This window comes from Culex pipiens, chromosome 3 (assembly GCF_016801865.2).
Source record: "Culex pipiens pallens isolate TS chromosome 3, TS_CPP_V2, whole genome shotgun sequence".
Lineage (NCBI taxonomy): Eukaryota > Metazoa > Arthropoda > Insecta > Diptera > Culicidae > Culex > Culex pipiens.
In genome coordinates this window covers 60844708-60871083 of record NC_068939.1, presented here as the reverse complement: position 1 = coordinate 60871083, position 26376 = coordinate 60844708, and the positions used below count along the sequence as shown (strand labels likewise).

The following is a 26376-nucleotide window of genomic DNA, read 5'->3' as shown; positions in this document are numbered from 1 at the left end:
CAGGTTTCCTTAACTTATAAATATTTAAATGCGAACGTTCACGATCTTTAAGGTTATGGTTAGTAGGGAAAAGGGAAACAAATGAAATTATAAACCAGCTAGTAGGGATTTGGTACAAAACGATTGAAAAACACAATTTGTTAACACACTGATACAACACAACAACAAGGTGGGACCAATATCAACAAGAATAACAAACTACAGAATCCATCTCCGGTGGGTGGAAAATGGAACGACTCCAGAGGGTGGTGTGACCTCCCTCTGTGACGTCATGCCATGTCACTGGCATCGGAGGCTTAAAGGAACCTTGGAAGACCGCCATCGGTCTATTCCAAACCAGGCAAGTGTGCGATCAACAAGTTGAAAGTAGAGCTTAAAATTAGTAGTGAGTGCGAAGGTGGAGAATTGTGCGCGAAGCACCCTACGTCGTTCAGGTACGTCTAAAACCCTGCAGTACGGCCCTGCAGATGAACGATTGCCAGCGGCCAAAGTTCAAATTAGTCGGCTGGTCCTCTCACTACACCCCGTCCACAGGACCTTTTGTGTTGCCGTTTAACGGCCATTTTGTCGGTCAGCAGGAAGCTGGTCCGATATCCCGATCGCACACTCTCGGCCTAGCAGCAGTAAGAGCGGAGGAGCCAGCTGCTACGTCTAACCCGTCAAGGATCGTCGTTTCGCTCTGGCCAGGGTGGCCATCATCACCAAGGAGCACGCTCGGACCGGAACTGGTGTTAATTCCCAAGGAGCGTTATTCCCCTCTCGGGTTGGCCAGATTGGGCAGGTCCCAGGTCGCCCGATTGCGCCAAAGAGGGAAGGCCTGTGTTTCTAGCCGTGCTCTACACCACCACCACCACCACCGTCGACACTGTTCCGGAGAACCGGTGTCCACCAGGACGCGAGCGCTCGCCAGCCGAACGGATTCGGCCCAGAAGTCGTCGTCAAGGTAGCAGCGGTACGTACCGGCAGCGTCTAATTCCCCCCCCCCCCCCCCCTTTCATTTACACACACACACATACACTTACAATAAACACACTTTAAAACGAATTAGTAAATGTTATTTAATTATTGAACCCGACCTGCAAAGAAAGTGAACGTTTTAGTCCCTTGTCCGCGATCTCCTCTGTTGACCACCGTAGCGCAGCCGACCCTTAGATTAACCCTCAAGTGCCTCATGCCTTAACCTGAGCTAGTCGTTGGCCTAGTTTTGCAATAGTTACAACCTACAAGTCCGAAGGCTTGAATGGGGAGAGCACCCAAACCTCTTTCGACTCCAAGGAACCTTCCACCACAGGGTTCGAACTGACGACCTTTAGATTGGGAGTCCAACTGCCACCAGCGATTCCACCGGAGCAGGCTTGGTTTGGTGTGTTATTTGTCTTTATGGCAGGGAGACGACGCCCACGCATGGAATGACATAATGGCCTAACAACAACCAAGCCCGGGACCGACGTTTTATTTGCCCGTCCGAACTTATGATCAATATTGAATTTCTATCAGTTTTGAATGTGTTTATTTCATATTTAAGTTTTTTCTGTTTTTTTTTTAAATTTGTTTAAATTTGATTTTTTTTATTAATGTGTAAGCAAAAAATTGTGAAAATTTTAGAAAAAATAGAAATGCTTTTATTTTTTTAAACTCTTAACTTTTTTAAAACTTTTAAACTCTCATGTTTTGCCTTCCTCACTGAGGTAAGGCTATAATCCTGCTCTAAAAATGAATTTTTTATTAAAAGCTCGAAGACCCACCTTCATATATACATATCGACTCAGAATCGAAAACTGAACAAATGTCTGTGTGTGTGTGTGTATGTGTGTGTGTGTATGTATGTATGTGTTCAAAAATCTTGCCAAGTTTTCTCAGCACTGGCTGAACCGATTTTGAACGAACCAGTTGCATTCGACTTGGTTTAGGGTCCCATACATCGCTATTGAATTGTTTGAAGTTCAATAAGTAGTTCAAAAGTTATGTATAAAAATGAGTTTTCACATATATCCGGATCTCAATTATATGCATGTAAACGATGTCCGGATCCATCATCCAACCCATCGTTGGTTAGGTAATCAAAAGACCTTCCAACGAGTCCAAAACATTGAAGATCTGGCAACCCTGTCTCGAGTTATGACCACTTAAGTGATATTTATGTACTTTTTTGAAGCCGGATCTCACTTATTTGTATGAAATCCATGTCCGTATCCATCATCCAACCCATCGTTGGTTAGGTTATCAAAACACCATTCCAACGAGTCCAAAACATTGAAGATCTGGCAACCCTGTCTCGAGTTATGACCGCTTAAGTGATATTTATGTACTTTTTTGAAGCCGGATTTCACTTATTTGTATGAAATTCATGTCCGGATCCAACATCCAACCCATCGTTGGTAAGGTAATCAAAAGACCTTTCCAACGAGTCTAAAACATTGAAGATCTGGAAACCCTGTCTCGAGTTATGACCACTTAAGTGATATTAATGTACTTTTTTGAAGCCGGATCTCAATTATATGCATGTAAACGATGTCCGTATCCATCATCCAACCCATCGTTGGTTAGGTTATCAAAAGACCTTTCCAACGAGTTCAAATCATTGAAGATCTGGCAGCTCTGTCTCGAGTTATGACCCCTGAGGTGATATTTATGTACTTTTTTGAAGCCGAATCTCACTTATTTGTATGTAAACTATGTCCGGATCCATCATCCGACCCATCGTTGATTAGGTTATTGAAAAGGCTTTCCAATGAGTCAAAAACATTGAAGATCTGGCAACCCTGTCTCGAGTTATGACCACTTAAGTGATATTAATGTACTTTTTTGAAGCCGGATCTCAATTATATGCATGTAAACGATGTCCGTATCCATCATCCAACCCATCGTTGGTTAGGTTATCAAAAGACCTTTCCAACGAGTTCAAATCATTGAAGATCTGGCAGCTCTGTCTCGAGTTATGACCCCTGAGGTGATATTTATGTACTTTTTTGAAGCCGAATCTCACTTATTTGTATGAAATCCATGTCCGGATCCAACATCCAACCCATCGTTGGCTAGGTAATCAAAAGACCTTTCCAACGAGTCCAAAACATTGAAGATCTGGCAACCCTGTCTCGAGTTATGACCACTTAAGTGATATTTATGTACTTTTTTGAAGCCGGATCTCACTTATGTGTATAAAATCCATGTCCGGATCCATCATTTAACCCATCGTTGTTTAGGTAATTGAAAGACCTTTCCAACGAGTCTAAAACATTGAAGATCTGGCAACCCTGTCTCGAGTTATGACCGCTTAAGTGATATTTATGTACTTTTTTGAAGCCGGATCTCACTTATGTGTATGAAATCCATGTCCGGATCCATCATCCAACCCATCGTTGGTTAGGTTATTTAAAGACCTTTTCAACGAGTCCAAATAATTGAAGATCTGGAAACCCTGTCTTGAGTTATTACCACTTAAGTTATCTATGTACTTTTTCTGGATCTAAAAAAAATTGCTGAAATTTGTGTCCAAACCACTCATATTACCCATTGTTGGTAAAAAGTGAGGAAGGCATCAACCACATAGGTGGATTAAGTTAGTTTTTTTTAACTTGAAACAACTAAATATTTTTTAGCTTTTGGAGCAAGTTTAAGAAATATGATTGGACCGATTCTTCGGCTCCTTTTCAAAAAATTCCCAAGTTTTTTTCAGCGTTTTGGCTGTAGTGGCACAATTAAAGAAGAAACTCCCCAATGTTATTACATATTTGAAAAGATAATTGATTTTCCAACATAGAAATGACATGCATAATGAACAATATTATACTTGTGCTTCTCCTGAAATGAAAATGTAGCGTGACGGGATAACATCGTAAAACTGGAATTTTAAAAGGCGCACCAAAAAAATCGATACAGTTTTGCCAGATTGATTTTTTAAAACTTTTGCTCTTCTACACATTATCACAAATTGAAAAACGAATCTTTTGCTCCTTGAACTGAAAGATTTGGTTGAGCTTTGTGTTTTTGCCAGCCATTTCTTTTCGTAACGGGACAACGAAAGGTGCAGATTTATGAAAAAACTCCTCTCCCATTCAATGGCTTGCAGACCTTATTTGGTCAATATTTTTGGCATTTCAGATAAGAAAACGCATTTAAAGCACATTGCAATTATTAGATCATAATTAAAATGAAATTTTTAATATGAAAAATCACATTGAAAATTGAAAAAAGTGACATTTTGGTGTAGCTTCGCTAAGAATCGGTCATTGCATTTTTTGTGCACCTTTCAAACAATACGAAAGATTTTCGGGGTGCCATAAAGTCAAGATAATGTGTACTTCCTTTTTAAATTTTGTAAATGGTAATAGATAACAAAATTTGCTGCAAATAATTTTGAAATAATGAAAAATGTCTCAAAATTTATCAAAAAAACAGTAAAAAATATAAAATTGTTTGAAGATATTTGAAGAATAACTTTTTAATTTTGGTATGTGTTTAAAATCATTTTTAAATATTTTGTAAAATATTTAAATAAAAGTGCACAATAAAGGAGCCATTACACTTCCACAAACAAACCAACAAACTCGCACTTTTTTAATAATTTGCCAGTTTGTCCACTTTGTTTGTTTGCCTGGATTTGTTTGTACAATAGGGTGCCCAGAATATGGGACTTTTTCTTAAAAACCTCGCTTCACAAGCTGAATATTGGGCATTGGGCTATTTTAGGACTCTGGGACAAATATGAGCAAAATTGGTCAACATTTTCCCATTGATACTCGAAGTAGCAGTTTGTATGGGAAAAATCGAAAAAATGTATGAGAAATCTAATTTTCTTACGTTGCGCTACTTCCATCCAAATATTCCCAAAAGTGAGATTCTCATTGAAAATGTAATGATCTACAACTTTGTAGAACATACCAATGCTGTTAAACTTGATCCTGAAAAGTTATGAGCCAATTACAAAAGTCATTTTTTATGAATAACTTTTTTTTCACCAACTTTAGGCTCGGTCCCGCCCGTGTGGATCAATCGGACCGCGCACTGGACTCACTATCCAGAGGTCAACGGTTCGAATCCCGCGGCGGGCGCTCTAAAATTCTTTGTGTAAATATGGGTATTCGGCGCCGTCGCTCCGTGCCATACTTTCATACACTTAGGAGCCCAGGGCGGCGAAGTCCTTGTAGATAAAAGGAAGACACTAGTGGTTGGTACTAGCAATGGTGGCCGACAGCTATAAAGTCAACTTCGTTTTTTTTAGGCTCGGGTATCAATGAGTTGATCTCAATGAATTTCGCTCAAAATTTGCATTGATGCTTAAAATAACCTAAAAACCTTTTTCCGCTTCTGGAGCAGGGGATCATTTTTTTCTGGTCACCCTATAGTACAAACGTCAGTCTGCATACATTTAGGCTTGTTTGCGAGTTTGGCGCAAACAATTTTGCGAGTTTGGCAAACTTTCAAACTCTAAAAAGTGCGAGTTTGTTTGTTTGTTTGTGTTAGTGTAGGGGTCCTTAACGCAAAAAGTGTTTTTTTTTTTGTAATAAAGATTTAAACCCAAATTAAGTTTCAATGTTTTTTTTATTTTTCATATACTGTTGTTTTGAATTAAACTATTTAAAACTTGCTACGACTTTTTGTATTTAATTGCAATCGACAAGACAATTGTAATACAATTTTAAACAAAAGAAACCAAAATGAACATAAATCAAAAGAAAACATTTTCTTTTTTATAGTTTAGATAAATGAATTTTATTTGCAACAGTAGTTTGTTTGTTTGTTTATTTTAAAAGGATCTAATAAAAATAATATTATGAAAAAATCCACGCTCCATAAAAAAAATTATGTTTTTAATGACTAATTACCTTTTTTAGAATAAATCAGGGATGCCCAACCTTCTGGCCCTGCGGGCCATATCTGATTTTTCTGAAGCAGTGGCGGGCTGGACCTAATATTTGATAACTATTGAAAAATGTAAAAAGTATATCTTGATTTTAAGAATAAAACACAAAGATTACTTTCAAAAATGTGTTTATCTGACATATATTATAATTTTTGTTTGTTTAAAATGGTTTGGTTATTGTTTTTGACGATTGCAATTAAATACCTCGATATATTTTTTTCAAAAACATTCAAATTTCAATGGTCGTTGTAATTTTTTAAAGTTTAATTTCATCATTACTACAATATAAAAAACATTGAGACATGATAAAATTTATTCAAACGAAACTTGGATTCGAATATCTTTTACAAAAAACTTTGTTATAAACCTTTATTAATTTTTTTTTAAATCGTTTTCAATTCGTTATTCCACGAAATTAAAATTTTATGGACAAATATATGTTTGCTCCCTAATTTCATTGCTCATTTTGAGTAATTTTTTATACTTTTAAAATATATGCAGCGATCAGTACGAATAATTTGTTTTTTCAAGCCTTTTTTTTAAAAAAAAAAACCTTATCACAGAAAAGTTCTTCTGGAAAAATATATTGGGTTTTGCTTAGTTATTTACCTAAAACAAAAGTTTTAAATAGAAAAAAAACTTCTATGTGAAGCTTACACAGTTAAAACTGAAAGAAATTTATATTTAGTTTAATTTTGTACATTATTAGACAACAATCCAAGTTATTTTTTCATAAATTTCTCAATTTTACGAAATGGATAATTTTGTTTTCTCGCTCCATTTTTCAGTTTAAAAATATGAGTATAGAAATAATATGAACTAAATTCCAACATGAAGAATGTTTGTATAATTGTTCAAAATTTGATATCAAGCTTCCTTTTTTTTATTCAGACCATCAATTTATTTATTTTATATTTCATGAACAGCCTTTAGGGCCGGTCATAGAACTATTTTGAAAAGCCGTCGCGGTCCGGATGAAATGGCTTCTCGGGCCGGATCCGGCCCGCGGGCCGGACGTTGGGCAGGCCTGGAATAAATCATTCTTGTTGTGAGTTTTTGAACAAAACAGTAAGGGTTTTAATTTTTTAAACTTACTTCTTATGTTTTAACTTGAAACAACTCAATATTTTCAAATATTTGGAGCAAGTTTAAGAGCGAGTCCACGAACAGGGCATACCTCTTTGTATGGGACGTCGTTTGGACCACACCAATTGTCCTGAAATGTTCAGGGGTTTTAATATGAACATATGAACATATGAAACTAGCATCTGGCCAAAATATGAGCACTCTAGGTCAAAGGGAAGTGGGGCAAATCGGGACACAAAGTTTGAAGGTTCAAAAACGTCAAAAATCTTGAAAAGGCTATAACTTAGGCAAAATTCAATTTAATTTCAAAATTTAAAATAATCATAAAAGGACCTTAAAAAATGCAAGAAAATGAAGGAAGAAGCTTTCCAATTGGTTAAATCTAAAGGGAGTTGTTAACATTTTCGTAAAAAAATAGCATATTTTTCAAACTCAAATAAAAATGTGTTCCATACAGGTTTCAATTCGGTTCGACATGCAGCTTGTAGGGGACACCTGGGATTACCATCTGAGACTGAGAACGCTTTCGGAAGGCAGTTTAACATATTAAATAAACATGTTTACTTTTAGTGAATTTTTAGGTTGTAAATTTTTGCTCGGGGGACCCCTTAGATCCCATTTTCTGATGATAATTTTATCATATTCGTGTTCCTGAGACAATTTCACAAAAAAAACATAAAAATGTTTTTTCATCTATTTAACCATTTAAAAAATGAAAGTTAAAAAATTCTTCGATTCACTTTATGGAAAATCAAGTTCGTTTCCAAGGATACTAGATGACACCAGAAAAAAAGCAGCTTCTTATTTTTTTATTACTAGAAACCATTTTGTCAGGTTACTGGATATTGGACGCTCTAGTTAGGATTTTTTCTTAGGTCAAAATAAGTATCTGTACAAATTTTGAGCCAAATCGGTTAAGGTTTTGGGGTCGCTGTTTAGCATTGAAGTTTGAAGCGCTTCAGGATTCTGCTGGCAGATAGAGTTGGTCTGGCCTAAATTTGTTCAAGTGTGAGATTCTTGTAGGACATTCAATTCTAAAAAACTTTTTTGGAGTGTGCAAGAAGATCCATTACCTAAACCTTACCCGATTGTCTCAAAATTGGCACATATATTTAAAATTACCTAAGAAATTGAGCCAGGGGGTAAACCTCATGTTCTTTTTTATTGTCACCCTAATAGACATCCCCCAAACTTGTAGGGATTTTTGTATGACTGAACAAACGATTAAATCCGAAAGGTTAAATTTACAGGTTTACCATAAAATGTCTGTACTGATTTAATTGGTCTGAAATTTCAAACGTAATTAATATGGAAAGATATTTAAGCTTTTTTAAATCAATTTATTGTGTCCGACTCTCCATAATACACAAAAACGCTACAAGGTATTTTTCAATTTCACATTTAGAAGCCATCTGCACCAGTCTCCGTCGTACCAACGAAACTGGACACCCAACAGTTGCGCTGTAGTCGCTTCTCGGCTCACCTTAAAGTCATTGTGCTCTCTGCCTTCCAGCAGGTCGGAAACACATTTAATCCTTTAATTTAAATATCGTGAAAAGGAAAACACTTCTCCCCCGTCTCCGACTTTACTCTATTCCACAATAAAGAGGATAATAATCCCCCGACGTGCCATTCTGAAAAGGCACATTTCAGCTAGCTGAGGGGCATCGCTATAAGTGCTGTTCCACACTGGCACAGATCCTGGGGTTCGGAGTTGACTCGCAGCAGAGTGCAGTCTTAATATCAATTTCAGCAGCAGCAACAGCTACACCAACTTACCCGGGGCAGAAAGGGCAGCACCTCTCGCAGCGTACTCCGATAGAAGTGGGTCTTCTGCGTGGGATCCTTCATGTTGATGACGTCCAGAAACTGGAGCGCTTGGACCGCAGGATCGCTGCAGGAGAAATGAGGATAGTTGCATTAGCGCTAGAAGCAGAAAAGGTAAGTGAACGGGCAGTTCTCTGTAAAATTTGTAAATTCGCGGTTCAAATTTAAATACGTAAAAGCTAGTTCGATTACAGTTTTTGAAGAGTATCCAGAGAATTCGCCACCTTTCTACGAAAAATATTGTCTTGCTCTTTAGAAGAACCGACAAGCAGTTCCATTCCCGCCCACCCAGACCTCTTACCTGAAGTATTTGATGAGTGTCAGCAGCTGGGCCGTGGGCCGGGCTACGGGGGACTTTTTCAGCAACCGAGTGACCGCCTCCTGCAGCGGGATGGGTATCCGGGGCAGCATATTGTGCACGGCTTCGTCGAGCTATACAGGTGAATGGGACGTAGAAATGGTGATTACGAGATTAGTTTATGAAGGTTGTTGCTGTCATTGCTTGCGTGAATAAGTAGGTTGAACGTGACTTCAGTACTGATTATGACGATTTTTAGAGAATTGAGTAATGCTTCATGATTAATATATTATCAATTGATTTAATGCACCAACACAAGGTTGGTGATCAAATAAAAATCAGTATTTTAATTGATTGTTATGTAGACTATCATTTCATTCGGTAACACAACATTCACCGTGAATCCAACAGTTGTCCCTCCTAATGAGGCCACCTGTTGCCTGGATTATTTCTACATCGTTCCCTCACTTTCTCCCTCAGGAAAATAAAACAAATCCATATGACTACCAGAGCAAAGCAAAAAATGCTGACATTAAGCGGTATTCATTACCCACATATAAAGCACCACGTTGATTGTGCATTTAAATGCGAGAACGGCACGAATAAAGCTTCCTCTCTCTCGTTGACATCCGAGGTAAATCAGTCCGTCCATTTGTCAGCCGGCATCATACAGCCCCTCCCCTCACCCCTAAGCTAACGACGGTGGATTCGTACGTAATCCTTGCAAATCAACGCGCAGAAGTGAATTCCCGGGTCGGAGATTTCGCAGACTACGTGAGGAATATTGTGTGGAAAGGAGTAGCAAAAAGAGTACGTTCGTTACAGTTACCTTTTCATGAATTTCATTTTCACCTACGGATTTTATTTGTTCAAGAACTCCGTTGGGAAATATGCTGGGATCAAGCTCATTTGGAACTGGTCGTTAACTTTAAGCAAATTACAATGGTTGATAGAGTTACATTCTTCAATCTTGTGTTATAGAATTGTATTTTTGGTAATATTCAGGGACTACCCAAGAGAATAATTTCACAAACAAATATTTTTATAAAAAATTCCGCAGGAGTAAATAACAAGGGAAATGCGTAGTAACACCTTTTTCATGTATCAACCACAAATTTAGGTAATCCTGAACCCTTTAAGATTTGTATTAAAGATTATGCAAGGGCAAATTTTGGTATCATACAAAATTAAGGTATTGTTTCGATATTGCAAAGTTGCGAAATTTGTCGGTGATCGAATGCCAAATTTAGGATTTTTTTTATATTACAGTATTTTATCAAATTTTCCTGAAAACATGGGAAGTTTTGACCAATTTTGTCATTAGGTAATTAATTTCACGCTAAAATGATGTCTCCAAGCAAATGCTTTCGTTAAATGTTAAATTATTTATCAATCTCTTGAGAGAATTTGTAAAATCGTTAAAATTTCTTTTAGTCGGAATATCAAATGTCGGTATATTTTTAAATTTCCATTTTTTTATGACGACATAAACCGAATACTTTGATAAAAGAGTCAATTGAAATTTCTATCGAAACTTTTGGTGAATTTGTAGTCATTTTAATTTTATTCAATTCAATTAGTTTTTATTAGTTAATACTCGATTCACAATTTACAAATTCTCATAACCTAATAGAGTTTTGGAGTAACTTTCAACCATAGTTTACACTATATTCATTTAGATGTAATTGAGGAGAAAAGCAACTCGCGACAAAATTCGTGAATCGTGACGTCAGAAATGAACTCAAATCACTCAAAGTTTATTTTGTGATTAAATTTAACATTTTGGCCTAGTTTGACAGCTACATTGTCCTCAGTTTTTCGGTGGGAGAGAAAAGGAGGCGAACACTTTATGAAAATCATACCTGTCAAAATTCCTAGCCTCAAAATTTTGTCGCGAGTTGCTTTTCTCCTCTATTGGATATTTCAACAATGGATTTACCAAGAGAAGGAAAACATATTTAAAAAAACCTTCGAAATTTGCTAAGGAAAAGAATAGAAATAGAAAAGCTGAAAAAACTAGATCACAGTTTGTTTTGTCTTTTGACGTCGAAAAACTTCGCTGCACAAGACAGCTTATCCGTTGTAGATATACTTCATCATAAGCTCACTCAGAGCTTGGAATTGTTCTGCCTTGTTCCGGCAGGCACGAAAGCGCGTGAACATCTCTCCAGCAAGAGCGTAAAGCTCGGTAAGCGTGAAAAGGTCATCTCCGATAACGTCTGCTTGTCCCGGTGAAGTTCCGCTCCCAGAAGCGGCTACTCTAGGGAACGCTGGTTTGGTCGATGGAACCTCTCCGCCGACAGCTGCTCGAGCTCGAAGTCTTCGGAGGTTGGCGGGACGCCGGCGCATTTTTCTTCTTGTCCTGCTCCTCGGGGTACTTTTTCCACGGAAATTTGCCGTGTGGTTTCCACCACAGTTCGCGCACTTGACACGCGCTTCGTGCTGCTGGTCTTTCCGCGGAAGATTGACCTTTCGGTGAAGTGGGTCTCACCGCACTTTACGCACCGGGGCAGAAGATTACAGTTTCTTGAACCGTGTCCGAATTTTTGACAGCAGTAGCATTGCGCTGCGTCGGTCGGATTCTTCGTGTAGAATCGCCACGTCACGAAGAAGCCGTCCAGTTCTTTAATCCGCCGTAGGTCCTGGATTTTGACGGACCCGCGATCGAAGTACAGGAGGTACCTGTCACCGTTGTCGATTTTGAAAGCACGTTTGTCTCTCGAGGTTTAACCTTGACGGCCGTCAGGTTTTCTTCCAGGTCGGAGATCGGGCGGCTCGGATATTCCTGAAGGACGGTCTTCACTGGGACCTTCTCTGCAGGGTCAAATGTAAAAAACTTGAAGTTTCGCAACTTCAACTTCTTCACCACCAAGTCGAAATTCAGTTTGTTATGTGTAATCACTTGCACTGACGTTTTGCCTATTTTCAGACAATATTGGAGGCCCTCAAGTAACTCGTCAACATTGGAGGTGGTCGTCGTTCCTTCGGAGAGTTAGAATTTTTCTTCTTCTCCTGCTTGCGCGCAAGTTCATCATCGTGAATTCGTGATCGTCGTCGCTAGCACTGCTGTTGTCACTTTCGGTGTTGTATTCTTCTTCACTCAGAATCTAACCCCATGCCAACTTGATTTCCAAAAGACTTTGCATTGGAAAACTAAATCCTTCAGTTGTGTCGTTTTCTGGATTATTGTCAATTTTATAGGGGTATAAGCCAATATATTTCGATTAAGTTTGCTATTAAATCGATAATTTTCCGTGGCTTTGAAAAATATTTGATTTTGTGTTACAATCCTTCGTTAAAGTTCGAATGAGATACACATTTTTAAACGCAAAAAAAAAGTTCGGATCATCATAAAAAATCAACCATATCTGATTCCCGCGTCGTCGATACCTACCATTTCCGTTTGTTTGATGTACGCAGGCGGCGAATTTCCGGACTGTATCAACGGTCTCCCGTGGTTGAAGATGGCACATATAACCATTCCAAGGGAGAACATGTCGCTCAGTATGCTGCAGTTGGCGTTAATTTGATTCTCTGGAGCTTTATTGGGAGAACAGAAATTGATGTAATCAGAGCAACAGTTTATTCATCCGAATTTCACTTTTCAACTCACCCATGTAGTCCAGGTTCGGTTGCACCATCTTGGACGTTCGCGTCGACCAGGGCTGGCAGGGCACTGGATCCGTGGAGTCCTGCTCGTTGACCCGTTCGGTGAACTCGAATCCGGCCAGCTTCCAGGTGCCTTTCTTGGTGATCAGAATCGACGAGGGACACACGTTCCGGTGTATCACCTGGCCGGAGTAATGCAGGAACGAGAGGGCTTCCGTGATCTGCAAAATAGAGTGCGATTTACAATTAAATCTAAGCTCTTTCAAATAAACCAGATCACATCTTAATCAGCTAATTGGTTCGAAAGTTCACCGAGTTGAAATCAAAGACTCGTCGGAATCTTCCACTCAAAGAAGTTAGCGGCAACAAAGCACGACCAAGAAAATTAATTTGATGGGTTTAAACTTCCTTCCCTTCGGTAGAACGTCGCCAGCCGAGAACAAGATTAATGAGCATTTCAACCAGGTTCGTACCACCAGCGGAGCATCACACATACACGATGCATGAAGGAAGCCACATCAACCCACCCACCAGCCCCGCCAATTCAGCTGATTGATGTTTACTTGTTGATGCTTTTCTGCACCGGTAAGCACCCCGTCGTCGTAGCAGGAAAAGTGGGTGGGAAAACTTTACAGCTTGCCACCCATCATCCTTCGCACAGAGGCACTTCCGAGGATCACAAAGTTCAATCGGCGACAATTTCTTCTCCCATTTCTCGTCCTTTCTAAATGGCTTATAAAGTTTACGCGCTTCGGTTTTCCGCTTCTTCAACCCTTTCAGGACTTTAGAGGTTTCAGTAAGTTTAGTTTCGTTATTGGGAACAGGACTAAACAAATTAACATTTTTCGTATTATTTTTCTCAGTCTGTTAACAAATCAACCATTTCTAGAACTACAGATCTAAAAAGACGAACATTTTAAAATAAAAAAAATGTTTCCATAATTTTAAATTTAATTTTCAATGTGTTGGATACAGTAATCCCACATACTCGGAACACCCACGAATTCGATACGCTTTTGTGGTAATTTGCCAATAGGATGCAAAATGCTACTCTTCTGTCGACCCTAGTATTTTTGGGACCTTTATTTGGACATTCTCATGCTATTTTACTAGTAAAAGAGGTATTTTTAAAACAAGAAACTGCATTTTTAAACAGTTTGTCTCCCACAATTGTGGAACAACTTAATTTAACTGTAATTTTCACAAAAAAGTTATCAGACCATTCATTAAACATTACTAAGCATGAGTTTAATTGGTTTCAGTGCATGAAGTCATTGTTTTATTTTAAATTATGTTTTCAAGGAGAATACAAAAAGTTTGTTTATATCCGTAAGAAAAGAGTAATTTAAATTTGTATTTTACAAGAATCAATTTTCTTTGAAAACTTGATAATAATCGTAAAAATTTATAACCGGTTTATACATCAATCGGAAGATCACAAGAAAAGATTTTACATGAAGGTAAAAGCAAATCGTTATGTTCAATTATTAAATATTGTCGATTTTCTATGATTTTTTGAGCATTTTCCAATCTGTAAGATGATTGTAACAATAATAATGTTTAAAGCATTTTGTAATAATTTTGGCAAGCCTTGAAAATTTCTTGACCCTCATAAAGTTTTAAGATCTGGCAACTCGGAACAGAAAAAGCCACTGTAAAGTGAAGAACCATCATAAAACCCATTCTTGAATAAATAACCGATTTTTTTTTGATGACTTTTGAATTATGAAGCTGGAAACCCTATCTCGATATTAAGTGCAATTTCCAGTACAATTTGATAGCCAAATCATTTAAAATTTAATTTAAATAATCGGACCGAGTGTTATGAAAATACGGGGTTAATTTGCAATAGATGCAAAAAACAATTTTAAACATATTACACAAAAAATATAGTAACAATGTTTTTGCGCAATGATTTGCTGTGCAAAAATATGGCATAAAAAATGATTATTTTATCTAAAAGACCGGACCTATTTTTTTCCCGATTTGACCTTAGGCCGTTGCAAAAAATTTTCAAAGTTTATGTCGCTCAAAAATGGTCCGAAAAATCAGGGGTCAAAAACATATTTTTTTAAAAAAATTTATGAGTATGATACTATGTTTTTTTTTGCAGCCTTCAATTAAATTCAAAAACCAAACATTTTTTACATTTTCAAAAGTGTCAATCCCCTCTTTAAAAAAATGTTAAAAAGGGATCAAGAAGCTGAAAAATAACCAGTTTCGAAATCATAACACAGAGGAAATTGATTAAGCTTAAACGAATGCTTATACCTATACTAATTTTAATGTAAATTGCAATGATTATTTTCTTTGACAGTAAAATTGCGACCATATAACCTATTTTTTTGCAATTCTGTCGTGAAAACAATTAACTTTTCCTGTCATTCCAGAAAAGTAGAACTTTTTAGCACTGAAATGGTATGGTAATGATAATGTGGTAATATTTCAAGAAACATAAAAATTTCGATATTTTAAGCATCTTTCGATACTGTGTGCATCTTTATTTTGTAAATTTGACTTACAATTTGAAATATAGATTCAGTTTTAAAAGTAATTGATGAACTTTACGGATAAAACAATCAGAAAATGTTGATTCAAAAAATGTCAAATTTCAGAGGTTTTCGCGTGAAGTTGGTACCAAATTTCACGCGTTCCAAAAAATTTTTAAATTTCATTAAATTTACAGTGGAAATTTAGTTTGTTTAGAGCAAAATTTTTAAAAAGCATTGTAGGTGCATTTGAGCAAAACCTATACAGGGGGACCCATCGGCATAAGAATTATAAATTTTTGGTCTTGTATTAAACATCGATACATTTTTTTCATGTTTTAATTTTGAATCATAGTAGACTGCTTTTGCGGTAAAAATTTGGCTTTGGTTGAAAATTAGTAGATCTGGTTTATTTGTGAATTAAAATTGCCCATTTTTGTGATAACTTTGTGATTTTTTTTGACCGAGTCACGTAGCCTAATGGTAACGCTCCCACCTAGTAAGCGGTAGATCGGGGTTTGAATTCCGGCTCGGACCAACACAACTGGTGATCGTTTTTCTATTGGATTCGATTGCTTAGTAAAGGGAAGGTAGTGCATCGTCACAAGCTAGACCTTATCAACGACACCTTAGGAAGGCGACCTATGGAATGTTAACATTCAACTCTACATGTTAACATTAATTTGAGAATGAAATTGCCACTGAATCCGCTTTGTAAATGCCGGCCCCGATCCTCTTCAAGGGTGTTTCCCTCAGAAATTGGGAAAGATTTGTGATTTTATACCGAAAATAAGTTTAAAACCGATATTTTGTTTTGCAAAGTCGTCTTAACTCATCATTCAAATCAGTCTGGGAAGCTAGGCGTATATTTTAGCTTCCTTTTCGTTGCCGTTGTGCTAACTTGTCGTACGTGCATTTAGGGCCAAATGGAGTTAAGGACGCCATTTTTTTGCAGCTCACAATTGACCTTCACAGATCCCCAAAATTCGATATCAATCCTGAGATATTCAATAAAAACCGAAATAAAACTCCGTGCATTGTTGTCGCTCTTCAGAAAGAAGTTTCAATCTTGTCATTCTATCTTGATACAGTCTGAAAATTGATGTAAGTGCGACAACTGGCTAGTGTGTCCATTCCGGGATTTCCCGGGACAAAATCCCGGGATTTTTTTTTATAATTTATCCCGGGAATTTCCGAAGTTGATTAAAAATAATCAAATATTTTTCTATTCAGACTGTAGTGTCGATTTTCCCTAGCTGGAAGTGGTAACTCAAACATATTTTTTTAAATATGTTTTATATAAATCATGAAATTCAAAGCCTATCTAAAATTATACATTTGTTCCGACAACACTGCCGCTAGTCACGGTGAAACAGACACGGTAGCAGCAATGCCGCAAAATACGTCGACGCGACGCGTTGACTACAACTGTCACAACAAAACAGAGAGACAAGGAGAAAGAGCGAGGAGGAAATAAACACGAAGAAAGAGTGGTTAGCGATAGGGAGAAAGTTTGTTGACATCGAAGAAGAAGTTCACGAAACAAAGTTGAGTTTTACTGCGAACGAAGTTGCGCAGGAAAGTAGTTTGTGTGGGATTATTTGCGAGGTGGATTATTTGTGCGCGTAGGTCAGACGATCACAAGAACACGGATAAAACACTCGGTGAGCTAAAAAGGGCATGCAAAAACAAAACAACAAACTAAAACCCCTAACTCCTAGTAGTACGGACTTCAGACCGTTTGGCCAGGACAGAACAGGACAGTACAGACCTAATTTAGTATTTTTGAAATTAAATATGTCTTTATTGAACATTCTTATAATAATAACATTCCTTTTACATGATAAGTGGTATGGCCTAATGCTCTTCATCTTTGTTGTATTTTTCGTTTTATTGTTAACTGATCACATTTATTTATTTGCTTAAAATTGTTTTACATTATTGCATTGAATTGAATACATTTGGGTAAAAAAGAAAAAAAATCACTTTAACAGCTAATCCTAACCTAAAACTAAAAAAAATAAATCCATTGAAATATTCAAAATCACTAGAACGAGTAAACTACGAACTGTATTTTAAGATGAATGCTCCAAGAGTTCTTACTTGTTCCTGGCGAGTTTTGCACTCACGCAGAGTTGTTGTCATCTCGATGAAAATGTTCAGAAGTTCTTGTGGTGAAAACAGGTCACTACTGCCTTCACCCGTTGATGTTGGTTGATTTTCCCTCGGTTGCTGACTGAAGCCAGGAGGTGTTGTATTCTCTGCAACTTTTTGCCGCTGATTCAACGGCAATGGCTGCAGATTTGGAACCACTCGAACAGATCCCGCTCCAGGTGACGCCAAAGCAGGAAAATCCACGTCCGTGAAAGTTGGTGGTGTTTTGCGACGATTTGGTTGGTGCCTCGTCGTCGCTTGCTGCCGAATTTTCACAAACTCAGCACGTTTTGGGCAGCTTCGATTCTTGGTCGAATGGTCGCCGCCGCAATTGAAGCATTTGGCTTCAATGTTCTCGTTGATTGTTTCGCAAGTTTGAGTTTTGTGCTCACCTCCGCAGGTTGCACAACGACTCTTGATGAAACAGTTCCTTCCACCATGTCCAAACTGCAAACAGTTCGAACATTGCGTCACGTCACGGTGCACTGGACGATAACGTTCCCAAGTCACGATGATGTTGAAAATTGCCCGAACTGCTTTCAGCTCAGTCGGCGTTGTCGATCCTTTCTCGAGATGAACCAGGTATAGTTGATCACGATACTTGATGTCCTTGTTGTGTCTCGTCATCTTGAAGACTTCGATCACGTTCAACTTAAGAGTTTTGAGCTCTTCTTTCAGCACATTCACATCCATGTCGTACAGGCCTCGGAGGACCTGTTTCATGGGGCGTTTACCTGGATCGTCATGGCTGTAGTATTCAATCTTTGTGTTGTTCAGGAAATCCCGAACGTAGTTGTAATCCTTTCTGGTAGGTAGCAGAATTTTGAGTCCATCAGCACACAAGCGAATGGAAGCTCGTAAAGCACCAGATTTGATAAACCCGGTCAGCCACTTTCGCACCGAATCCGATGACGATGTTTTCACAAAAATGGGTGGCAACTTTTCCCGTCGTTCAAATTCTTCCTTCTCGCTCACGTCCACAGGGAGGGTAGCGAACTGGTTTCCAGACAATTTTTGAGCGTCCTTGCTCAAACTGCCTGGCTTTGCAGGTAGCGCTTCGGCATTCTTTAGCTTCTTCAAATCTGCCGATCCTGCTGGTGAGGACCGCCTCTTTTTCTTGCCCTGAGGCATTTTTGCACTTTTTAAGCACTTTTCAGGAGCTAAAATCCAGGAGTACCTCACTGAATGATGGTCCACAAAGGAATGACCTAATTTAGTACAAAAGTGATAACTAACGAGAGTCAAAACATAGATTTGGCACGAAGAACAACGAGTTCAAATCTCAGCAGAGCCCGGTGTGGTCATTGCTGCTGGGGTGAATTGTAAGTTGTTGCACAAGTTAAAAGTTGAATCTATTTGTAAAATAATGAATTAAAATTACTGATAGGATTTAAGGATCGGTGGATTGTGCAAGGAGTAGGAAGGAATTTCTGTACGGAAGCGAACTAAAAAATGTAAGACGTACACACTCATGTAAATAAGTACAAAACAAACTAAAATTGAACTTTTTAATATATTTTCAACAGTTTGATCTGCTGCGAAGCGGCTGATGCACAAAATTTGGGTATTTATTCCGCCACCGTCCGAACAACATTGATCGGTATTATTTTATTTGTTTCCGCTTCTTGTTTTTTATTACATTTTCAAATAGTAGTTTATGTAACAAGTTGCAAAAAGAGGATTTTTTCAGCACGAGTCGTACATTTATCCAACGAGGTTCACCGAGTTGGATAAATACGAAGAGTGCTGAAAAAATCAAGTTTTGCAACGAGATCCATACAACATTTTTTGCAATTCCAAAAAACACGCACTGAGTGAAATTTTATGTCAAATTTTCATGTATTTTGTCAATAAATCGTTTAAATCAAAAAAATGTTGAAAAGTGTTACTTTTAAAAACAAGCGCTGAAAAATTCAACTTTTCAGCACCCATTTGAGTGCTGAAAAGTAGAACTTTTCAGCATTTATTTTGAAAAGTGTTGCTATTCGATTCTGTTATTTTTGGTACAGAAAAGTAGGCTATTTCGTCGTTCAAGATTGACAGGAAAAGTAAGTAGTTTCACGACAGAATTGCAAAAAGAATTTTTCATGCTTTTCTAGTCACGTCATATACAAAAATAAATAAAAGAAATATATTTAAACAAGACATTAAATTTGAATCACAATGTATTTAAAATGGAGCAGCCGATTCGAGTGGTAGAAATGACAGTTCTCCCATAAGGAATACATTGTTGAAAAAGCGTTAACCATTGTGGTTAATTTAAAATCCAAAGTACAACACGAGTTAAAAAAATATTTTTTATACAGCAATTCCCCACGAAAACAGCATGATTAAAAAAAGTTCTCCGATCGGGCTCAAAATTTTTCTGGGGGTTCCTAGGCCGAAATAATTAGACCCGTTTTTTTTGTTTGGCCATTAGGGTGACCTACGCCGTGTTAGGGTGGTCCGAAAAATGGCAATTTTCGTTGATTTTCGCAAAAACCACTTGTTATTAAATCAGCTTTTTAGCTTGATAACATAGATTTTATGACTGTTTAAAAAATTTCCCGGGATTTCAAAAATATTTTTCCCGTTTCCCGGGAAATTCAAAACCCGGGATAATTGGAATCCCTACAATTGGCCGCGTCAAGAACGCGTTTGACACAGGTAGAAGCTTGACTACCGTAAACATTTTCAATTATAACTCGGGACTTCAGCAACCAAATTCAATCAAACTTCATGACGATGCACAGACTGATCAACCAAACAAAACGTGTTTGTTATTGTTTACATTGCATGCTCTCGTTTTTATTTATTCAAGGTCAAACATTAAAACGCGTTTTCCCGGATCGTCAAAAAGGGACGTAAGACAAGTTAGCACGGCGGTGTCGTTTTGTTAAACAAATTTAATAGTGTAAAATTAAAGATTTCTTTTGTAAAAAAAACTGATCAAAAAAATCAATTGTTATAATGTAAACGTCAACAATTGATTTGGTATTCACTAGTTCAATGTCAACGAAAATGTTTTATTTTCATTTCAAAATAACAATTTAACTTAAAACACCCTTCAATCAGTGACCTACAGGGTTCACGTAACGAACCTTCTTTCCCACCCCTCTGGTTTAGCATCCTCCACCAAACCGTCACGCACCGTAACCGTGACACGAAGACGGTTACGCGGGGGATGCGAGTGCCACACGCGTTCTCCGGCGGGCGAGGTCACGTTTCACTTCGTGACCGTGATTGAAAAGCCACGCCACAGAAGGGCAAAAGTTGTTTTGGCGGAAAAATAAAATGAATGGAAGTGCCCCCGGGTTCGGTGTCTCTCTCTCTATTTCACTGATCAATTATTTAATTGGGTCTTCATTTTCCGCCGAAACGTGTCTAGAAAATGTGCGGGATTGGCGTCTTTTTTCGTGTTTCTTTACATTTTTCGAAATAACACCGAAAAAGGGTCCCGCGAGGGATCAGTCGGAAATAGGTTGTTCAGGGAAAATACAACCAATTTCATTTTTTTTTTTGCGGGAGAAAAAGACAATGCTGCGTCTGGAAGGATGCCAAGCGGCTTTAATAGGATTTGTGAAATGGAAAAACAAAGTATTTTGGACGGAGTGTCATCCTGTGGGGACCCAAAAGACGATTTTGAAGCATTGTGGTCGGGTTGGGTTTGTCTGGGAATATTATTTATTATTTATGTCAATCGGTTTAGCGAGCCTAAATTTCATTCTTTGGATTTTTAGAACCGTCACTGACTTTGACAGAAATTTTGGAGTTTCGAGTGACAGTGTTGCACATTTTGTAACACTCTATAGTGTGAACTCTTAGACTCTAAGCCCATAAAGTTTTTGAAAAACCCAAAAATCGATAACAATGATCATTGTTATCCGAGCATTCGTTGGTGAAGGTTGTCTGAATCAACATGACTCGTCGCGTCCCGGCGCAAAACGCCGGCAATATTGCCCTACCTGCGGCTCAAGCAGGCAAAAAAGTGGGAATTTCCAAAAGGAAGGTTGAGGCCTCAACTGATGGCCAAAAACCGGGAATTTCCAAAAGGAAGGTGCTTTTGGAAGTGACATCGAACAGCAAAAAGACGAAAAAGAGCGACGGTACTGTACCGATGGATGAGGAGGAGGAGAACTCTTCATCGCACGAGGAGCAGCTTTTGAAGATCAACAAGTTCGCTGGACTGCCTGACGAGGACCAGGTAGCGGAAGCAAATGAGAATGAAGTGAAACAGCGAAAGGAGAAACTGCCTCCTTTTTATGTGCGGCAATCAGCAGCAACGATCGACTTTCGAGCGGGGCTGGTTGAACTCATCAAGTCTGGGAAAGTCCTAGGCAACATTCGTCTATGTCAGGACGGATTTAAGGTGCTGGTGCAATCCAGGCAGCACTATCAACTGGTCAAGGATTACTTGACCGAAAACGAGGCGGAGTACTTTACCCATGATGTCGTCATGGATAAGCCGTACAAAATCGTCGTCAGAGGTCTGTACGACATGCCAGTGGAGGAATTAGCTGCCGAGCTAAAAGTTTTGAAACTGGATGTGTTGGCCGTGCACAAAATGAGCCGACGCAACAAAGACATCAAGTATCGTGACCAGCTCTACCTGCTGCATTTGGCTAAGGGATCGACGACGCTTCCTGAGCTGAAGGCAATTCGAGCGGTTTTCAACATTATCGTGTCGTGGGAGCGATACCGACCAGTGCATCGTGACGTCACACAATGCTTCAAATGCCTGGGTTTCGGGCACGGAGGTAAGAACTGCCACCTGAAGCGTCGTTGCGCCAAATGTGGTACCGATGCGCACATCACATCCCAGTGCATCCAAGATTCGCTGGTGAAGTGCCTCAACTGCAACGGTGAGCACTCGTCAACCGACCGAAAGTGCCCCAAGAGAGCTGAGTTCGTGAAAATTCGGCAGCAAGCATCGACGAAGAATCAGCCTCAGCGTCGTAGAACTCCTCCAGCCCTGGTGGAGCAAAATTTTCCACCTCTTCAACCGCGACGCCAGGTCCCGAACTTGGCACCGTTGCCGTTGGATCCCAGGAAGAGAGCTGAGATGAATCATCCACGGCCGGGTTCCAGCCAGGAGCCGAGACCGCCACCACCGGGCTTCAGCCAGGAGCCAAGACCAACCCAAGAACCAGCAGTTGAGGAAAATGGTAATGATCTTTACACCTCAACCGAACTCCTCAATATTTTCAAACAGATGTCCGCTGCACTGCGTGGATGCAAAACCAAGACCCAGCAGATTGAAGTGCTGACTTCGTTCGTCATCCAGTATGGATCGTAGGTCTCTCAAGCTGCTGAATTGGAACGCTTGCTCCATTAGGAGGAAGAATTTAGAGCTGGTGGATTTTCTTCGCGAGAAGGAGATCGACGTAGCTGCCATCACGGAAACTCATCTGAAGCCCGGTGAAAAAGTTTATCTGCAAAACTACAAGATCGCGACGCAGCTCGATAGGACCACCTCTGGAGGAGGAGGTGTGCTTGTCGCTGTTCATCGTGATCTCAAGCCACGCCGGCTGCCACACTTTAAGCTGGACATCATCGAGGCCGTTGGAGTGGAAATTCCCACTTCGGTTGGCCCAGTACTCTTCATTGCTGCATACTGCCCACGTCAGGTGAATTCCAGAGATGGTTCAGCAGCAAAACTGAAGAGCGATATCCAGAAGCTGACACGGCGGAGTGCAAAGTACATCATCGCTGGTGACCTCAACGCGAAGCATGAAGTTTGGGGCAACAGCAGGAGGAATCGGAACGGAGTGATTCTGCACAACGACCTGCAAAACGGATACTACAACGTCGTGAGTCCGGATCGTCCAACGAGGATGGCTCGGTCTGGGAATCACTCAATCATCGACTTCTTCATTACTAATATGGCTGAGAACGTGGCTCAACCTGAGGTGTTTGAAGAGTTGAGTTCTGATCACTATCCGGTGGTTGTGGAGTAGTGTGGTTCAGGGCTCCTTGGAAATGCAAAAATGTCAGCAAGACCGCTGCATTGTTGATAAAAACTTTGTTCTATGTCCACAGAAGCTCCCCTGAAATTTTCAGCCGATTTGGTTCAGGTTTCATCAAAGCTCTATGGCTTTTAAGTTTGTGTGAGATTTTCATTGTTTTACTATGGGGAAAAAACCATTTTATATTTTGTTACCGCAAAAAATCACAATTCCAATCAAATAAACTAAAACTTCAGATTTATAGAGATTATTGTATGGAGAACAACTTTCTAGAACATCACAACTTAATCTGAACTAATCTGGCTTAGTTATTAGTGGATTAAGCCAAGATGTACTTACTGTATTTTACAAAGGGCCAATGCTGGCATTTTTTCAGATTTCATCTAGGCGCTCACTGTGATCTGTTTTTTTTCTCACCAGGCAACTTGTTTGTTGTCACTGTCAAAATATTTTTTTCTAGTCAAACAATGAGATGGTTTTTTGAGATCATCCGGACAAATTGACCAGTTTTTTTTAATGTTTCAGGTCCCACCGCGGTGCATCAAGAAGAACTAGGAACTAATCATGCAGCAGACCCAATAAATTTGAAGTTGCCTGTTTTCCCTGGAGTTCCTGATGTTTTTAAGGGTGATGTGGCAAATCTTAAAACAATCAGCTTACACGACGGAACTGCTACACTCGAAATCTTCCTAGACTGAGGAACTCTGGCTTAAAATCGTGCTCAGCTCATGTTTAGTCGAACCCATGTCTGTCTCCTTCAAATTTAGAAAAAAAAAAATGAGCCAAAAGTATTTTAGCGCCCTTCCGAGCAGTTTTTGAATTTCGTTGTGAATCTGTGATATTCCACAAACTCAAGGTACTGGTCACTATCATCACCCCAGTTCGATCCTCCGAGCCAGACCTCTCACCAGAACTCTGCTTGATCGGTATTGACTTTGGCTGCTTCTGCGACTGGTTGGTCCCTTCGTCTATATTCGACACTTAAGAATTCTGTGGCTATGGGGCGTCTGCTGCTGTTGATTCCGGCTGACCAGTGATTCTCTGACGAGATGCCCAAGGTGTGGTGGTCTCGATAGTAGGAACCAGCTTAGAGCTCGAGAGAATGTGAAACCCTCCCTTGATAATCATTGTGGCATTTTAGCCGGATCTCGAGAACTCAATATAAATTTTGTTTTTTTTTTTTCAAAAATGATTCCTTCGACGAACTTTGGGCATGTGACTTCATTCGAAATCTGCTGACCTTTGGGGTCCGCCATATCTTTCTGTATTGTGTGGTACGTACAACAAAAGTCATGAGTTCGAACCGTTGTTGCAAGACTTCTATTTTTGGTATTAGAATATCACGTTGAATTGATACGAAGGCAAATTTCTTAACAATACAAACATGCCAATAACCTCCCTTCAAAAATCAAATTATTCGCTCTACAGCATTGCCTTGGCGTTCTAGATTGCGAGATTCCTACTCGAAACTAGGTGTCCGAAGGCTTGATTGTTGAGGCAATTGCAAACATCTTTTTACACCTAAGCTTCCATCCACCCCGGAATTCGAACTGACGACCTTTGGATTGTTAGTCCAACTGCCTACCAACGACTCCACCGAGACAGGACCCAGGGAGACGACTCCTACACCTGGACTGAGCTAACGAATTAACCTCTAGGTTAGACAGGGGCAGGAGCTTTCACGCAGTTAAAACCTAAGCTTTAATCAAGTTATGAGTTTTGATTCTTTATTAATTAGCAGGAAATTAAGAGAGAGCAATCTCCGGCTCGGACCAACACAACTGAGTTTCTCTAAGGAACAGAGAAATTACAAAAAAAAAACAAGTGAAGTTTTCATATTTAACAAGCCAACATCAGATATTCGATAAATAGTCAAACAACCTTTTAAAAATGGTTCGTGGGGTTTTCCATTTTTCTTGCTCCATCTATTTAGAACGTCATTGTTAAATTTACCCTACTTTGGTAAGATTTTATTTCCATTCTACTAAATCCATGCCGTGTGATTCAAACATTGGCCGATTTAAGCCAGGCCGTTAAACTCCTGCCAGAGATCCTCCGTCTAGGACCTCTACGCATGATTTCGCAGTTCCGTCGTGTAAGCTGATTGTTTTAAGATCTGCCACATCGCCCTTAAAAACATCAGGAACTCCAGGGAAAACAGGCAACTTCAAATTTATTGGGTCTGCTGCATGATTAGTTCCTAGTTCTTCTTGATGCACCGCGGTGGGACCTGAAACATTAAAAAAAACTGGTCAATTTGTCCGGATGATCTCAAAAAACCATCTCATTGTTTGACTAGAAAAAAATATTTTGACAGTGACAACAAACAAGTTGCCTGGTGAGGAAAAAAACAGATCACAGTGAGCGCCTAGATGAAATCTGAAAAAATGCCAGCATTGGCCCTTTGTAAAATACAGTAAGTACATCTTGGCTTAATCCACTAATAACTAAGCCAGATTAGTTCAGATTAAGTTGTGATGTTCTAGAAAGTTGTTCTCCATACAATAATCTCTATAAATCTGAAGTTTTAGTTTATTTGATTGGAATTGTGATTTTTTGCGGTAACAAAATATAAAATGGTTTTTTCCCCATAGTAAAACAATGAAAATCTCACACAAACTTAAAAGCCATAGAGCTTTGATGAAACCTGAACCAAATTGGCTGAAAATTTCAGGGGAGCTTCTGTGGACATAGAACAAAGTTTTTATCAACAATGCAGCGGTCTTGCTGACATTTTTGCATTTCCAAGGAGCCCTGAACCACACTATTGTGGAGGTTGGAGCTTCCGTTACTCCGCAGCGGCAACCAACCCGGAAAGATTACCACAACGTTGACTGGCAGCAGTTTCAGCAAGTGGTAGACAGCAACATCGACTATGATCAACACCCGGAAACTTCTGCTGATATTGATCGTTCGCTGGAGGTGATCCAGCAGGCTATCAACCAAGCAGAGGCTGCCAACGTTCGGGAAGTTCCTGTTAATTTTAAGGTAACTGATATTGACGTAGGGGAACTATACCCTTTCTCAGCCTATTTCTATTATCGGCCTATCAGCACTTTGATCATGAATTACAGCTTTCATAAAGTGTTTTTGACTGTTCCGAAG

At 39.2% G+C, this 26376-nt stretch overlaps 1 protein-coding gene across 10 annotated transcripts in view; it reads right to left on the bottom strand.

Annotated features, from left to right (window-relative positions):
• Positions 1-26376, bottom strand: part of LOC120414454 (SCY1-like protein 2) — a 233476-nt gene that overhangs the window by 73549 nt on the left and 133551 nt on the right. For all 10 annotated transcript variants that reach the window (XR_008212373.1, XR_008212371.1, XR_008212377.1 and 7 more), the window contains exons 6-9: positions 12688-12904; positions 12469-12614; positions 9078-9208; positions 8729-8843 (exon numbers count right to left, since the gene is read on the bottom strand). Coding sequence is in view for 1 of the 10 variants with exons in the window: in XM_052709441.1 (XP_052565401.1) it covers positions 8729-8843; positions 9078-9208; positions 12469-12614; positions 12688-12904 (609 nt within the window). In the remaining 9 variants the exon portion in view is untranslated. The remainder of the gene's footprint in view (positions 1-8728; positions 8844-9077; positions 9209-12468; positions 12615-12687; positions 12905-26376) is intronic.